The 15,846-nt window shown below is 32.7% G+C and overlaps 1 protein-coding gene across 1 annotated transcript in view; it reads right to left on the bottom strand.

Moving 5' to 3' along the window:
• The window catches only part of LOC114330417 (phenoloxidase-activating factor 1-like), a 66,401-nt gene that overhangs the window by 23,588 nt on the left and 26,967 nt on the right, over positions 1 to 15,846 (bottom strand). Inside the window, exons 3-5 of the mRNA XM_028279760.2 lie at positions 11,118 to 11,352; positions 1,519 to 1,712; positions 25 to 108 (exon numbers count right to left, since the gene is read on the bottom strand). Of these exons, the coding sequence (XP_028135561.2) occupies positions 25 to 108; positions 1,519 to 1,712; positions 11,118 to 11,352 (513 nt within the window). The remainder of the gene's footprint in view (positions 1 to 24; positions 109 to 1,518; positions 1,713 to 11,117; positions 11,353 to 15,846) is intronic.

Here is a 15,846-nt window from a genome sequence, read left to right as displayed (position 1 = left end):
TAACTTTTTTTAATTTTCTATTACCTGTCTCAGTTTTTCCCCATCCACTTATATAATACCGATTTGGAACCACATTGTCCATTTGTAAACAAATTGGTGTAACAAATTCTGTAAAAAAAATTAAATGCATTTAGAATGTTTCTCCTTTAATTTGTTAAGTATAAGTTTGCACGTAGTGCAGGTTGCTATAGTGTACTTATGACTTAGGTCAATGTCAAGAATTGTAAGCATGAGAATAAAAATAATGTATCACCTTGATTTAAAATAATAAAGAAAAAATCCGTACATAATGAACTTATTTTGTCATTTCTTAACTAAATATTCAAAAGGTTATGGGCCCAGCTGACTCTCTGATAAATGAGAAAAAAAATAGAAATCAAGACGCGGTTGCCTTGGAAGATGTTTGCAGGTCAACCATTTCCGATTCTCGCATGAGAGAAAGTTGACAGTTGTAATTATCGTAATAAGACCATATTTAAGGGATTTTAATATAAAATTTGTATACTTTTACAAAGGATTTTTCACTAACTTTTTGTAATTTATGGTATCCAGCCAGCTACACGAAAAATTCGGTCTTTTCCTTTTGGATTTTTTAAATATAAATGTTTTAGATAAAACTGGCCCGACCGGAGTAGGTATAGACGTGAGCATACTATCTTTGCCTCCATTAGAGTCAAATTCTTCAACAAATCTCTTACAAATTTTATGTATAGTGGGCACTTGTCTTTCAGTTTTTAACATAAAATGGAGGCAAAGAAAGTATGCTCACGTCTCCTATTCCGGTCCGGGTGTACTAGACTAGTGGTACACAATAATAGGGAAATACGTGAAGATGCATGGAGTAGAATTAGGGTGCGATAGATAAAATGAAAGTTGAAAAGTAGTATGTCGTGAAATAGAAAGATTTCAATGAAACCAACAGGAAAATTCTATAAAACTGCTAAAAGACCAGCTATGTACAGATTTAAATCTTGGTCAGGTACAACTAAAGAAGACAAACACAGAGTAACTGCTGATTTGCATGTCTAGAGGGAAATTTAAAAATCTTTTTTGGCTTTAGGATTAGTCCATGCAGTCAGAAATGAAGTAAGCAATAAATTTATCTTTTATAAATCTTAGGTTATTAGTGATATGCACTCAGAAGCTCCTTAGATATGTAATTTAAGCCTATGTCCCCTATTTGCCCCTAAAAAACTTGAAATTGCTCAGTTGATCACTCTGTATAATATCCAAGTGTCGCTTAACATAATATGGCAGCAATATTTATGAGTTCGAAAAAATAAAAAATATATAAAGCTAGATGTTCATCAACATTTACAAAAACAAAGAGTTTTTTACAAGTTACATATAAATCCACTAGGGCAAATAAAAAGTATTTTTCACTGGAAATTCTTCATTTAAATCAAATAAAGCTAATCTCATTGGTATTTGTCTGGTATCTTTAATTAACCGAACTCAACACCCTATCCAAAAGGTTTTTATCAACAAAATTCCTTTTTTTTTAACTAATTTGCTTACCTGTAATTCTAGCTGCCTTTTTTAAATGAATAAGGGCTATATCATTATAGTGGCCGGGAGAATCGACGTCGTATCCATGGTGTACGATTACTTGGCCAACTCGGCTAATTTGAAGGGGATCCGCACAGTTTGTCCCTATGGAACTACAATCAATTTTGGTTTCGGTGTTGTGTTCTCCCATTTGGACAAGAAATCTAAAATGGAAATTACTGTTTATGGAAACTATCGAATTTCAGCATATTGGATGGTTAAATGTAATGCTCTAAATTTAAACAAGAACTGCATAATAAAAACAGTAAAGTTCCAAACGCTGGATACTTTAAAAAAAAATAAGGGAATTTGTTTTTAACAGGATGGCCGGTCGAAAAAGAAACCGAGACATTTAGGTGAGGATATAAACAGAGGCGTAGCTACCGCCGTATCAGCCGTATTAATTATAAGGGGCGGGGCCCCCGACATTCAGAGGCCCCAACGCGGCAGGTCGAAACAAAATTGAATTCAAAAAATTGAACAAAATATTCTGCAATTATTTTACTATTAAAACGCTTTAAAACAGTGTACATATACTAAAAAAACAATAAAATCCTTTATAAAAGGTAAATATTTAAAATCCCTACAAGGGCTACATCATAGAACTAGTTTTAGATTGGTTGACCAATCATCATCAGTGCTTGCGTGAAATTTACATGCTAACGACCAAGATGTACATCTAAGATTGTGGATTTGTACATATATTGTTGGGATATGTATATTTATCTACTGTACAGGTACCTATCTATTTTTTGTCTCTCGTCGTTCTATAACAACAGAGGTTTTTTTGTTTTCAAGCTACTTCTTATTGTCTATTCACCGTTGGCTGTGTGAGACATTGTATAATGTATAATGCGAAATTGCAATATTTGTAATCCCTTTACCTTTGATAATTTAAAACATTGAAACTGTGTATTGTTTTTGTATATTTTCGTGTAATCTGTTCTTTATCTATAAATTGTATTTAGGTATATCTATTTGCCGGTCGCTCGCCGTTAAAGAACAAAGCTTCTTTGTTTACGCTTCTTTTTAATGTCTATTCATCCTGGTCTTGAAAAAACTGAATCTGTTTTAAAGAATGAGTCTCAATTCAAATCTGTTTTTGGACTTATTATTAGAGTTTTCGGATAGATTATTCGGATTATTAGAGTTTATTAGATTTATTATTATTATCTATATTTGAGTGTTATACGCTGAACTTATTAGTTCTTAAGGTTGTATTATGCAATTGGAAATTTATTTAAATTTTGCAATATACAGGGTGTTTCATTAATAATTAGAATTAATTTAACTGTAGATTCTTGGGCTCAAAATATGTATTAAGATTTAACCCAAATCATCTAGTCTGAAAATGCTTCTTACAGAAGCTAGATCTCTTTGAAAAAGGCGTCTTGTAATTAGTTTTTTTAAATACCTCCAGAACGCTTCTATTTAAAGAAACCAAAACTGGTACGCCTATTTATCTTCCTTTTTTATCTTTAACTTTTAAGCTTTTTTTACACTGGATTATTAGATTGTGATACATTCTAGTAATAAAAGGTATTGTTGAAGCGAAGATCGGTGGAATATGCGCATTTTATCAATGAAATTCGATATTTTTAAGATATTCCAGAAGCCGCTATAGATAAAATGTTTTAACGACCTATTAATCATTCATAATTACTCAACGGATATTAGTACAGTTAAAATAATTAAGACGATAACCGGACAACATTGATTTAATGAGTAAAATTTAGTTTTTTTTTTATTTTAATGACAAAAAAAGCAAGCCCATTAGCAGAACCCAATTAAAAATTATTTTGCACATCATATTTGAAACATTATTTGGTTGAAAAATCTCATTTTTGTTGGCAAAAAAAATATATTAATTTGTTTGGACTAAATTAACGTTGTGCTTATCTTAAAAAGGATATGTTAGTATCAACATTCGCACAGTGTTGCCAAACTGAATTTTGTTATTTTGGGTGTAAATTTTTTCCACGGATCTCCGAGGGTACAATACTCCTGCTTTAAGTCGGTAGGATACACCGTTTTGTAGAAATGTCGATTTGAAAATTTTGTGTTTTTTTAATGTGAGAAAAATTTTCAAAAAAAACTATGAAAACAAAAAACGAAAACGGGTAAGTTTATTCCAGAGATGAATCGATTTCATCAATTGCGAATTTCTAGTACTGGTCATAGCGTCCGTTTTAAGTAGGTCCGCGGTTATTTTATCGCATTGTTTTTTGTGTGTTTAATTTTGAAACATTTTTGACACCAGATTATTAAATTATGAGGTATATTAAAATTTTTTATATTTTGATCAAATTCAAAAAAAGGAAAAAATTTCAAATCGATTTTTATATAAAACGGTGTATCCTACCGATTTAAAGTAAAAGTAACTTTCAGTACTAGAATACCATAAAATTTAATAATCCACTGTCAAAAATGGTTAAAAGTTAAAGACAAAAAAAAAGTTATGCGATAAAATAACCGTTGCCCTACCCAAAGAGGACGCATATGACCGGTACTAGAAATTCGAAATTTAAGAAAAAGATTTATCTCTGGAATATAATAGCCGTACCAGGTTTAGTTTTTCTACATAGATGTGTTCTAGAGGTATTTCAAAAAAAAAACTAATTAAGGCACCATCTTCAAAGAGCTCCAGCCCCCTTAGGAAGCCTTCCCAGGAATCTACAGTTACAATATTTCCAATTATTTATGAAACACCCTGTATTGTTTTGTTTTATTTCACTACCTTTTATTTGGAATAATATTGACGATTTGTGTAATTTCAGTAAACTGTATTTGTTGTTGTTTTTTTCCTACTCCTTGTACATACCTACGCTTTGTCCATAAAATTGTAAAATTTTTAGTGACAATAAAGTATATTTATATTCTATTTTATACTGCTGCTTTTGTTGAACATTTTTTTAGCACTATCCCATATCAGTCGTGGAAAAGGGCCCCGCGACAATCTTTGATAGGGGGCCCCTCTGGGGCTAGTTACGTCACTGGATATAAAGCACTTAAATCACTTAAACCTGTATGAAACCTTTTGCATAATATTCGGGAGCTTCAGGAAAAAAGTTTAACTATTCTAGAAATAGAACTCGATGACGCGTTTTCACTGAAGCACTATGCCCCCTTTAGGAGTTTAATAACATTATATATATATATATATATATATATATATATATATGTTATAGTCAAAGCCCGAATTTCAGGCACTCCTAGGTTTGACTAGGCAATCCTCAGGTCTGACTGACGGTCTTAGTCAAAGCCCGAAATAAATTATAGTTTCGGCCTTTGACTAGTCAAACCTAGGAGAGACTAAGTTGGTCAGGCAAAGGTCGAAATTTAATTTTAGGAAATCGGGGTTTGACTAGTCAGAAAGTCCATTTAAGAAAATACTCATTCCGAGTTTCGACCCACCCTGTATATTAAAATTAAAAATTCAGCTACACTAATATTTGCTAACAATAGTAGACTATATTAAAAAACATTTGAACATAAATGGAGTTATGTCAAACTACTACAATCCTACAGGGTGTGAATATTGCTACGAAATTATTAAGAAAACGTAATTATCTTTTAACCTACCCTGTATAATGTTACAAAACCTTATATTTTAAGAAAGAAAAAATCGAGGAGAATCCAAAAATGTAAAAATATACAGGGTGTCCCATTTAAAAAAACGAAGTTATAAGCAACTTCCGTTATAACCGGAAGTACCAAATCGATGAAAATATTTTCATTGAATAGATCAGTCTTCAAAACCCCCTTATTCCAATTTTCATAATTCAGTTGCCTTTAGTTCTCGAGATATTTCTAATAGGCCCTTTATCTGCCTCACCCTATATAGTGATCAAGTCGATTGAATTTATTTTTAAGAACAATATAACTTATTTAATGCATTCGAATTCATGACAAAAGCTCAGTTCTTTACAAATGGACACAACATTTCAGCGAACCTCTAAATATAAACGATATTGAAGGAGGTTATAACATAGATAATCAGCAAAATCTACATCATCAACTACACAGAGAAGAAGTGTCAATTGCCATCCTTAAATTCGAAGATAATAAAGCCCCAGAAATCGATGAAATCTGATCGGAAATTAATAAAAAAAAGATGGTGATGAACTTTTTGCAGCAATCCATAAACTAGTAGTACTTATATGGCAGAATGAATTGGTACCAGAAGAGTGGCAAAAGGGAATAATATGTACGTTGCACAAAAAGGCTGATGAACTGGATTATAAGAACTACAGAGGCATTACTCTGTTAGCATCTGCGTATATAATATTCGGCAATGTATTGTTTGAAAGATTTAAACATTTTACAAAGGATATTGCTGGTCAATGTCAATGCGGATTTACTTATGGAAAGTAAACTATACATCAAACTCAAGCACATAGGCAGGTTCTAGAAAAGTCACTAGAATATAACAAAGATACACACACACACACCATATCTTCGTCGACTTAAAAGTAGCCTAAAACAATTTTAAAAGAACTGCAACATATAATGCAATTATAGACCGTGAAATATAGTTATTATAGAATTATAGTTTGGTATCCCACCGAAGTTAGTTAAGTTGACCCAACTAACAATGCAAAACGTACGCTCGTGCGTTAGGATTGAAGGAGAAAACTCTATGTTCTTTTACATTGATAATGATCTAAGGCAGGGGGACGGGCTGGCGTGTCCCCTCTTTAATATTGTCTTGGAAGAGGCAATCATAAAATTAAATACAGTAGACTTCCGTAAGTTCGGCCTCGGTTAGTTCGGTTTCCGTTAGTCCAGTCTGCTCTCTGCCTGTAGCGGTCACCAAATTTTCTTCAAAATTTTAAAAAATTATTGGTGACCTAAACTTGAGCATTAACAGCAAAGATATGATAACGGTCGCCTTGTGTTTAAATGCTTCGGGGATCCACAATTACTGCTATTTGTCATTGGCAGAGCAGCAAAACCGAGAGCGTTTATAGTTATAACATAAACGTGGAAACTCTCCCAGTGTATTTATCGGTCGCAGAAATCAGCGTGGATGGACACATATTTGTTCAAGGAATATTTTGTTTAAGAATTTGTTCCCAAAGTGAAAGAACATTTGACAAAATTAAAACTGACATCAAAGCCCTTCTACTTCCTGACAACGCACTTACTCACCTGGAAGATATTCAGTGTCACGATGAAAAGAAATTAGGCTGCTGTTCCCAGTGTTCAACAGCCAATAGATCAAGGGGCCATGGAGTGCTTCAAGAGAAAGTATCGTCGAAAACTTCTTTCTGAAGTTCTTTCCAAACTGGAGACTGGTGATAACTTAGACTTAGAGTTACTGAAGAAGGGCAGTTAATATGAAGGATGTTGCGTATATGTCGGCCAAGGTATACGACGAAATACCAGCGTCGACTTTTGTAAAGTTTTGGAAAAAACTTTGGCCAAATATAGAACATAATATTGACCAAGCAAACACAGCAGCAGATAAGTCAAGGAACATTCTTGTTAACAAACCTGATGTCAAGGCAGCTCTATTGCACGACCTTCAGCATCTACCGAAGTGTGATCCCATTGTTGAAAAAGATGTTTTTGAGTGGATCAACTTTGAAAAGGAGCTACACAACGAGGTTTTGAACGACGACGAAATCGCCGAGTGTGTCATTCGCCAGGAAAATGGAAGGATAACGACACAGTTGCTGCTTAGATAGAAGAGGAAGTTGAAGAAAATAAAATAAGCCACGCTGAAGGTAAAGCAGCTTTGCAACTGGCGGCTACCTATATCGATCAGCAAAACATATTGAACAGCAAAAAGGAGCAACTTCCATCGATGTTATGTTTATTAAAAAGTGGCGTGACTTTGCACATAAAAAATTATTAGAAAAGAAAGAAATAGCACATTTTTTTTAAATGTTTACGAAGCCAAACCACCAATGTAGAGTAATATTTTTAAATTTCATTAGGCATATTTAGAGTTCTGTAAGTATTGTTTTGTAGTGTTTTGTAACCTTCTGTCTTTTCATGTGTTAAATATATTGTATCAGAGTATCCCTTTGTGTATATTCTACAGAATGTGCAAGTGTTTTGTGTTTGCTAGATCCTTACAAACAATAAATGGGCATTTGTTAGGTAGGCATCGGTTAATTCGGCCACTTTTAAGTCCGGCCTAGGGTCCAGTCCCGAGGTGGCCGAACTTACGGGAGTCTATTGTATTAAAATGAATGGAGCTATTTTCATTGGATCGAAGCAAATTCTCGCATTCGCCGACGATATAGTCATAGTGAGCAGAAGTATGAGAGATATGATGGAATATTGGTTTTACAAGGCAAGTTGGACGCGGCAAGTGAATTAGAACTTGTGGTAAACGAGGAAAAACAAAATATATGTTGGTTTCTAAAAATTTCCGAAATATCCAACAAGTATACTAGTCCTAGAATCCTAGTTAACAACCATATCTTTCAGCAAGTCAAATAATTCACATATCTTGGATCGCTGGCAAACGTAAGAAACACAACAAGCGACGAAATAAAAGACGCATAGCAATAGCAAACAGAACTGTTCACGGTCTCCAGAAAAATTTAAAAATAAAAATATAAAACGTACAGTAAAGCTCAATATACAGAGACGGTATTTTCTTATAGATGGTATGCGCCTTTAATAAGAGCAACAAAGAGACATGTATTTATTATACATTTAAAACGGGTTAGAAGATGTGGGACGGTCGAACGTGGCGGAACTGGGAAGGGTCACCAAAAAATTTCGGGTCGTAGGTAATGGCTTTGTCAGACAGGGTTGCCAAAGTTGGAAATTATCAAAAGAAATATTAAAATAGAAAAAATAATATATTTAACTTTTGTAAACAGATATAATAAACAAATTATTTAAAAGAAAAAAACTTAAGTAAAAAAATATTGTTTTAGCCAATTTTAAAAAATGTGAAAACGTTGAATTATATTTCAACGTTTATTTTTTTATTAGTTTTTTCTTTTAAATAATTTGGTTAGTACCTACACTATTTGTTAACAGAAATTAATATAATATGTTTTCTAGTTTAATTATGCAAGTTTTTCTGTCCCAGAGACTTTGTGAACACAACTTTTCCGTCATAAGATCAGACAGAAGAACAAATGAGGTGTAAGAGTGAAAGCTCTTAACCCAAGGATGATATTAAAGTGAGAAACTTGATCGCACAAGTACTATTTTAAAGTCGCCGAAATAGTACAAGCGACATATTATTCGACGCGCCGTAGCAAGATGCTTCCGGTATTAGTCAAGTCGGTCCGTCCGACAAAAAAATAGAATGACAAATGATGTGTCGAATGAGAGCTTATAACCCAAAGATGGCATTAGAAGTAAGAAATTTAACCTCGGACTTCTGTTTATAGAGTTACAACCGGGAGTACGGTTTTAATGACGCCGAATTAATACAAGTAATGTATTATTTAACACGCTTTAGCAAGACGAAAACAAATGTATTGTACTATTTCGGTGATTTTAAAACAGTACTTCCGGTAGCAACTGATACCATCTTTGGGTTATAAGATCTAATTTGATACCTTGTCTTCGTATTGCTAAAGCGCATCGAATAATATGTCGCTTGTACTATTTCGGCGGCTTTAAAACACTACTTCCAGTTTCAACTCTGCAACCGGAAGTGTGAAGTCCAATTTCTCAGCTTTAATACCATCCTTAATTCGACACCTCATACTTACTACGTACTACGTGGCGTTACAACCCTTCGTGGGTTTTAGCCCACTCGACAGCATGCCTTCACTCTTCTCTGTCTTAGACAATCTCTGTGCAGTTTTCCACGCCCGTAGCTTTCAGGTCTCCTGCTATATTATCTTGTTATCGGAGTTGAGTGTTTAAATAACGTAGGAGTTATATTCGATAGACAGACGGACGGACAGACTTGCACAAAGCCGGAAAAATATAATGGTTTTCGTCTTGCTAAAGCGCGTCCAATAATAAGTCGTTTATAATATTTATTGGGCGACTTTAAAATAGTACTTCAAGTTTCAACTCTAAAACTGGAAGTGCAAGGTCAAATTTCTCACCTTAATAAGATCGTTGGGTAATGAACTTTCATTCGACAGCTCATTTGTCCTGTCTTATCTAATGTATATAATCCTTGACGGAAAAGTTGTGTTTACAAAGTCTCTGAGAGAGACAGACATGCGTAATTATCCATCAAAGTAGAAAAAAAATAATACAGTGATGAGCGCGCTAATAACCGGCAAAATAACGCAAAAGATGGAAAACTTAATACGTTGTGAAATAAAAAGAGATGAAACTAGTAGATGTGTAAAATTATATATAGGAACCTATAAGTTTACATTTCATCAGGTACCTACATAGTTTCCCTCCTTTTGACGTCTGTGACAGAAAACATATAGAATTTTATAAAATTCTCCTGTCACGGTTAGATTTGTTATACTCGTCAGATATGTCTAAAGGTGCGAAAGTATGTAATGTTATGTAAATTTATAGGTTCCTATCGATAATTTTACATCTCTATTAGTTTCATCTCTTTTTATTTCACAACGTATTATGCTTTCCATCTTTTACGTTATTTTGCCGGTTCTTAATAGCGCACTCATTACTGTAACTATATTATTTTTTGTGAACAAATAAGTACCTCTACTAAACAAATTATTTAAAAGAAAAATATAAGTAAAAAAATAAACGTTGAATTATAATTCAAAGTTTTCACATTTTTTTAAAATGGGTGAAAACAATATTTTGTTATTTTTAAATAATTTGTTTATTATATCTGTTCACAAAAAATTAACTATATTATTTTTTCTACTTTAATATTTTCTTTTGATAATTTCCAAATTCGGCAACGCTGTCTGACAAAGCCATACCTACAACGCGAAATTTTTTGGTGACTCTTCCTACTTCGGCCGCCCAATATCTTCTAACCCGTTTTAAATGTATAATAAATGCATGTCTCTTTGTTGCTCTTATTAAAGGCCCATACCATCGATAAGAAAATACCGACTCGTATAATACAAGACCTTAATAAGACCAGTTTTGATATATGAAGCTGAAACGTGGACCAAAAATGATGACAGACTTCTTGGTATTTTTGAGAAAAAAACTCTCAGAAAGGTTTTTGTGGCCATAAATTACAATGGGCTATGGCGTCAAAGATATAACTTTGAACTATATCAGTTATACACCTATCCAGATATTGTGAAATACGTTAAAGTGCAGATACTTAGATGGGCTGGGGACATTGCTAGGATGTCAGATCATGAATACAGGAAGAGATTAACATTTTCAAAACCAGAGGGCACAAGAGGTAGAGGACGACCACGAAGAAGATGGATTGATGATGTGGAAGAAGACCTAAAGACTCTAAGCAGCAGAAAATGAAGATAAGTTGCCAGGAATCGTCAGGAGTAGCGACTTCTTTGCGAGTATGCCAAGATCCACAACGGATTGTCGAGTCACTTATCATATTCCATACCGTTCATGCCACATTCGAATTATCTTTGGTGACAAATACAGATCAATTTTATATTTGGTAGTTAATGATATCCAAAAAAATGCTTTAAATATTTCACCAAATAATAAATACATACACTGGTCCTCTGAATTGGATAAATTTTCCATGAACACAATGGGCTGCAGTTAACACATATTTTGTATGAATTAGGAACCCTGTACATCCAAATGTTTTATACCCACGGTCGTTTTGATGAACAAGCCGAATCATCCAAGGGAATTCACCAATAGATGCTGTAGTACCACCGAGGATTCTTGATTGCATAATATGTTTTTGGTGTCCACATCGTTTGGGAAAAATGTTAATTTCGTCTAAAAAGAATTTTTTAAATAGTATAAAAAACCAAATAACATATTAGTACTATAGGTACTAGTATATTTATTTGGTACTAATATAGGATTCTAGGTCAATTGCTCGAATGCAATTGCTCGAAATCAATTGCTCGAATATCAATTGCTTGACATAAAAATTGCTCGAATATCAATTGCTTGACATAAAAATTGCTCGAAATACAAATTGCTCGAATAAAAAAGAGAATTATATATCTAAAATATTTATTCACAATAATGCAAAATAATAATATGTAGGTATTTACATAAGAAAGACACTTTTATTATGCCAAATTATAGGCTATTGATTATGTATTTTAGAAAGGAACTACAACGTTAACGGGGTTTTATTGTTTCATAGAGTCAATGGACCTCTAAATATGAAAAACCCGCGAAGTGCTACCATTTAAGGGGTGCGTTTTTGAGAAAGAGGTGAATTAGTCCCTAAGCACAAATAGTCCCCTGGTACAAATAAGTCTACAGGAAAATTGTTCCAGATTAAATTTACTATCGAAACATCACATATTAAAGTTAAAAATATTTTTTTTTACAAAAATATATTCAAAGGAAAGCAAGAAAAAAGCACGAAAGATAGCAATTTTGTTTTTTGCCCCATAACTTTTTTCCACGGGGATATAGGTATAGGCATTGCTTTATAGAAAAAAAACTTCCATCCTTCCTATTTAAAATGAGGTTTGGTAAAAGCCTATATGATTTATTGTTTTCAAAAGATGATTTTTCAAAATTTGCCACTCACAGCGATTTTGGCCCATTTTTCTTAATACTTCCGAAACATTGTTCTGTAACTTTTTTGGGCGTAGCTTTAGGTATAAACAATGTTACATTTATTACGAAGAAACGTTAATTGCCTTAACAGTGGTCTTTTTAGAAGGCTTTATGACTATTTTTAAGCAAGATATGGTTGTTCAAAGTTTTATACTTTTAATGATTTTTGATATATTTTACGATTATTTTTAAATTTATCATTATAACTTTTTTATTGTATATCTAAGTATATACATTGTACAATAAAAAAGCAAGCTTATTTTCTTTACTTTAAAATGATGTATTGTAAAAAATTCTAGGACTATTTTTAAACAAGATATCCTTTTTCAAAATGTGACGTATACACCTGCAATAGGTCCCACTAAGTTGGAACCATATGGAAAACTTTTTTATTTTTAACTTTATGAAAAAAATTATTATTTATAAAATGCTCTGCATAGTCCAAAACTTAAGACGCAATCATCAGATATAAAATTTTATCAAGAGTGTACGAGGTATGTTAAAAATATTAATTTCGCTCAAGAGTAAAGTACCTTTATATTTCACAATATCGAAAAGTGTTATTAAGAAAAGTTATTTAGAATTAAAAATTACGTTATAATATGCTATCATATTCTAATTGAAAAAATATATAAAATTTTTCTCAAATTTGGATATTCTATGGATATCTTGTTTAAAAATATATCTGTTTAAAATTTTTTTGCAATACACCATTTTAAAGTAAAGAAAATAAGCCTTTTTTTATTCCAGAATGTATATACCTAAATGTCAAGAATATCAAAAATTATTCAAAGTATAAAACCTTGAAAAAGCATAACTTGCTTAAAAAGAACAGTATAGCCTTACACAATAGACCGATTTAAAGGTAATTGACTTTTCTTTCTAATAAATGTACCAGTGCATATACCTAGAAATTCGAAGAAAAAAGTTACAGAACAATGTATGCGAAATAATGGGGAAAATGGCCCAAAAATGCTCCGAGCGGCGAAATTTGAAAAATCCTATTTGGGAAACTATAAATCCTAGAGACTTTTACCAAACTTCATTTTAAAGAAGAAGTATGGAAGTTATTTTTCGCTAAAACAATGCCTATACCTATATCCCTGTGGAAAAAAGTTATGGGGCAAAAAACAAAATTGCTTTCTCTCGCGTTTTTTTCTTGCCTTTCTTTTGAATATATTTTTTGTAAAAAAAAATATTTTTGACTTTAAAATGTGATATTCCGATAGGAAATTTAACCTGGAATAATTTTCCTGTAGACGTGTTTGTACCACAAGTGCATAGAACTCACCCTAATTCACCCTGTGCCTAGGGACTAATTCAACCCTTTCTCAAAAACGCACCCATTTAAATGGTAGCACTCCGCGGTTTTTTCATACTGAGAGGTCCATTGACCATATGACACAATAAAATCCCGTTTTACGTTGTAGTTCCTTTTAGCTCTCTTATCTTGAACATAATCAATAGTCTATTATGTGAATTTCCACGTATATAATCACAGATGTTAATTTGTGGTTCATAATTGAAGAGATAGATAAGTGGATAAAGGTCATATGTCACATTTTTTGAGAAAATTCTTTTATTAGCTTTTTGCTCTTCTAATATGCTGTTTAACCTGTTAAAATTTTAAAATTACCTATTTTTAACAAAATAAAAATAACAGGAAGGTATTAAAGCAATATGTCACACAATGATTTTTGAATTGTGGTGGATAGAGGTATTATGTCCAACATTGCGTTTAGACATCATACCTTTATCCACGTCAAATGTGTAAATATGGAGAATTTTCTACTATTTACTATTTGGATAAAGGTAATATGTCCACAAAATTTGAAATATTTGGCTTAAGGTAACTTTTTTTAAATTTAATTTAAAGCGTAAAAAAGTACCTTCAGATACCTGTTTAAAAAAGTGTAGCAGTGCAAATTTATAAAACAAATAATTAACTTGGAACAAAAGACACTGAAATGCTCATTACTCAAAAACATTATTTTGTGACATATGACCTTTATCCACGTATGTCTTCAATTGTTAATTAAACGCAATAAACTGTCAGCAGTGTCTCTATAATATCTCCTATGACTTACTTGAGGTTGTTCGCCACTTATGAACTTTTCAATTTTTAGTTCATTTAAACTTTGTTCACGTTTTCGGGCGGAAATAAATTTCCAAATGCTTCCATTCAGTTTTCATTTGCAACGAACTCAAATTCACCTTTACATAATTTTTTTTTCTAAGTCCGACCCTGTACGTTATTTTTGCTTCCAAATTTGCAGTCATGTTGAGGATATTAGGCTATTAGCCCCGTAAAAAGGAATTAAATCGCCCAAAAAAACAAAAAGTTATTTTCAACTAAAAAATGTAATCCTTTATTTCGGCCCACAGTGTATACGTGTAATATCACATAGTTTGTCCTATTTCAAGATTATTTCTTATGTCTATATTTTGTATTATTGTAAATAAATATTTTAAATATATAATTTTCTTTTTTATTCGAGCAATTTGTATTTCGAGCAATTTTCATATCGAGCAATTGATTTTCGAGCAATTGAATTCGAGCAATTGGTTTCGAGCAATTGCAATCGAGCAATTCACCGGTTACCCTAATATAGGTACAATACTAAATTTAAATTCAAGATGCAGAAGAAATAAACAAACCAAGACATGGAAAATGCTACTAGGAGCAATCCCGAATAATAATTTACAATATATAAACTTTGGAAATCATGGTTTGGGATTTACAATGTATATACATTGTAAATTATGATTTGGGAGTGCTCCTAGTAGCATTTAACGTGTCTTGGTTTGTTTATTTCTACTGCATCTCAGTGACGTCCTGACCATATACATGAATCGATGCAATCACCGAGAGGCCGCGGCCTCTTGAGGCCGGTCAAATAAGTTTTCATTATAAATAATGAATAAAAAATTCTGATGATAGAAGGTAACATGAGGATGGGAGGCCGCTTCCTTATAAAATCACTGGGCCGCTTGAAAAGTTCCAACACGCCACTGCGGCATCTTGATTGTAAATTTAGTATAGTATAATTATTTCGAATTAATTATAATGAGTGAAATCTATTATAAATACCCATACGACGTAGTTTTTGCAGATAATCTAGATGGTTTGCAAAGAATAATGTTGCTCATATCAGATTTAAGTAGAGAACACTGGCTTGATCTCAGTACAAAAAAAAAACAAAGTACATGGTAGTCCAATTGACAGGGTAGACAGCTACACATACCTTGGTACCAAGAGAAAATAAGCAGCCAAGGGGACCACACAAGTGAAATAAAACAACGCATAGGAAAAGCGAGATCAGCTTTCAAAATGATGAAGCCTCTTTCCAGAAGTCACGATTTACCGCTTCAAATATACTGAAATATCTTCTTCTTCTTAAAGTTCCCTCTCCTATCGGAAGTTGGATATCATAATGGCTATGGTCACTTTGTTAGCTGCTGCTCTGAATAGTTGTAATGAAATTAAACCATTCTCTAAGGTTCCTCAGCCAGGAGATGCATCTTCGTCCTATACTTCTTCTTCCTTGGATCCTTCCTTGCATAATAATTCTCAGCAACTCATATTTTTCTCCTCTGGTAATATGACCCAAATATTCCAGTTTTCTAGTTTTTATACTTTTCATAATTTCTAACTCCTTATTTAAACGTCGTAGCACTTCAACATGGGTA

The sequence above is a fragment of the Diabrotica virgifera genome, chromosome 7 (genome assembly GCF_917563875.1).
Source record: "Diabrotica virgifera virgifera chromosome 7, PGI_DIABVI_V3a".
Lineage (NCBI taxonomy): Eukaryota > Metazoa > Arthropoda > Insecta > Coleoptera > Chrysomelidae > Diabrotica > Diabrotica virgifera.
This window is presented reverse-complemented; position numbering and strand designations above follow the sequence as displayed.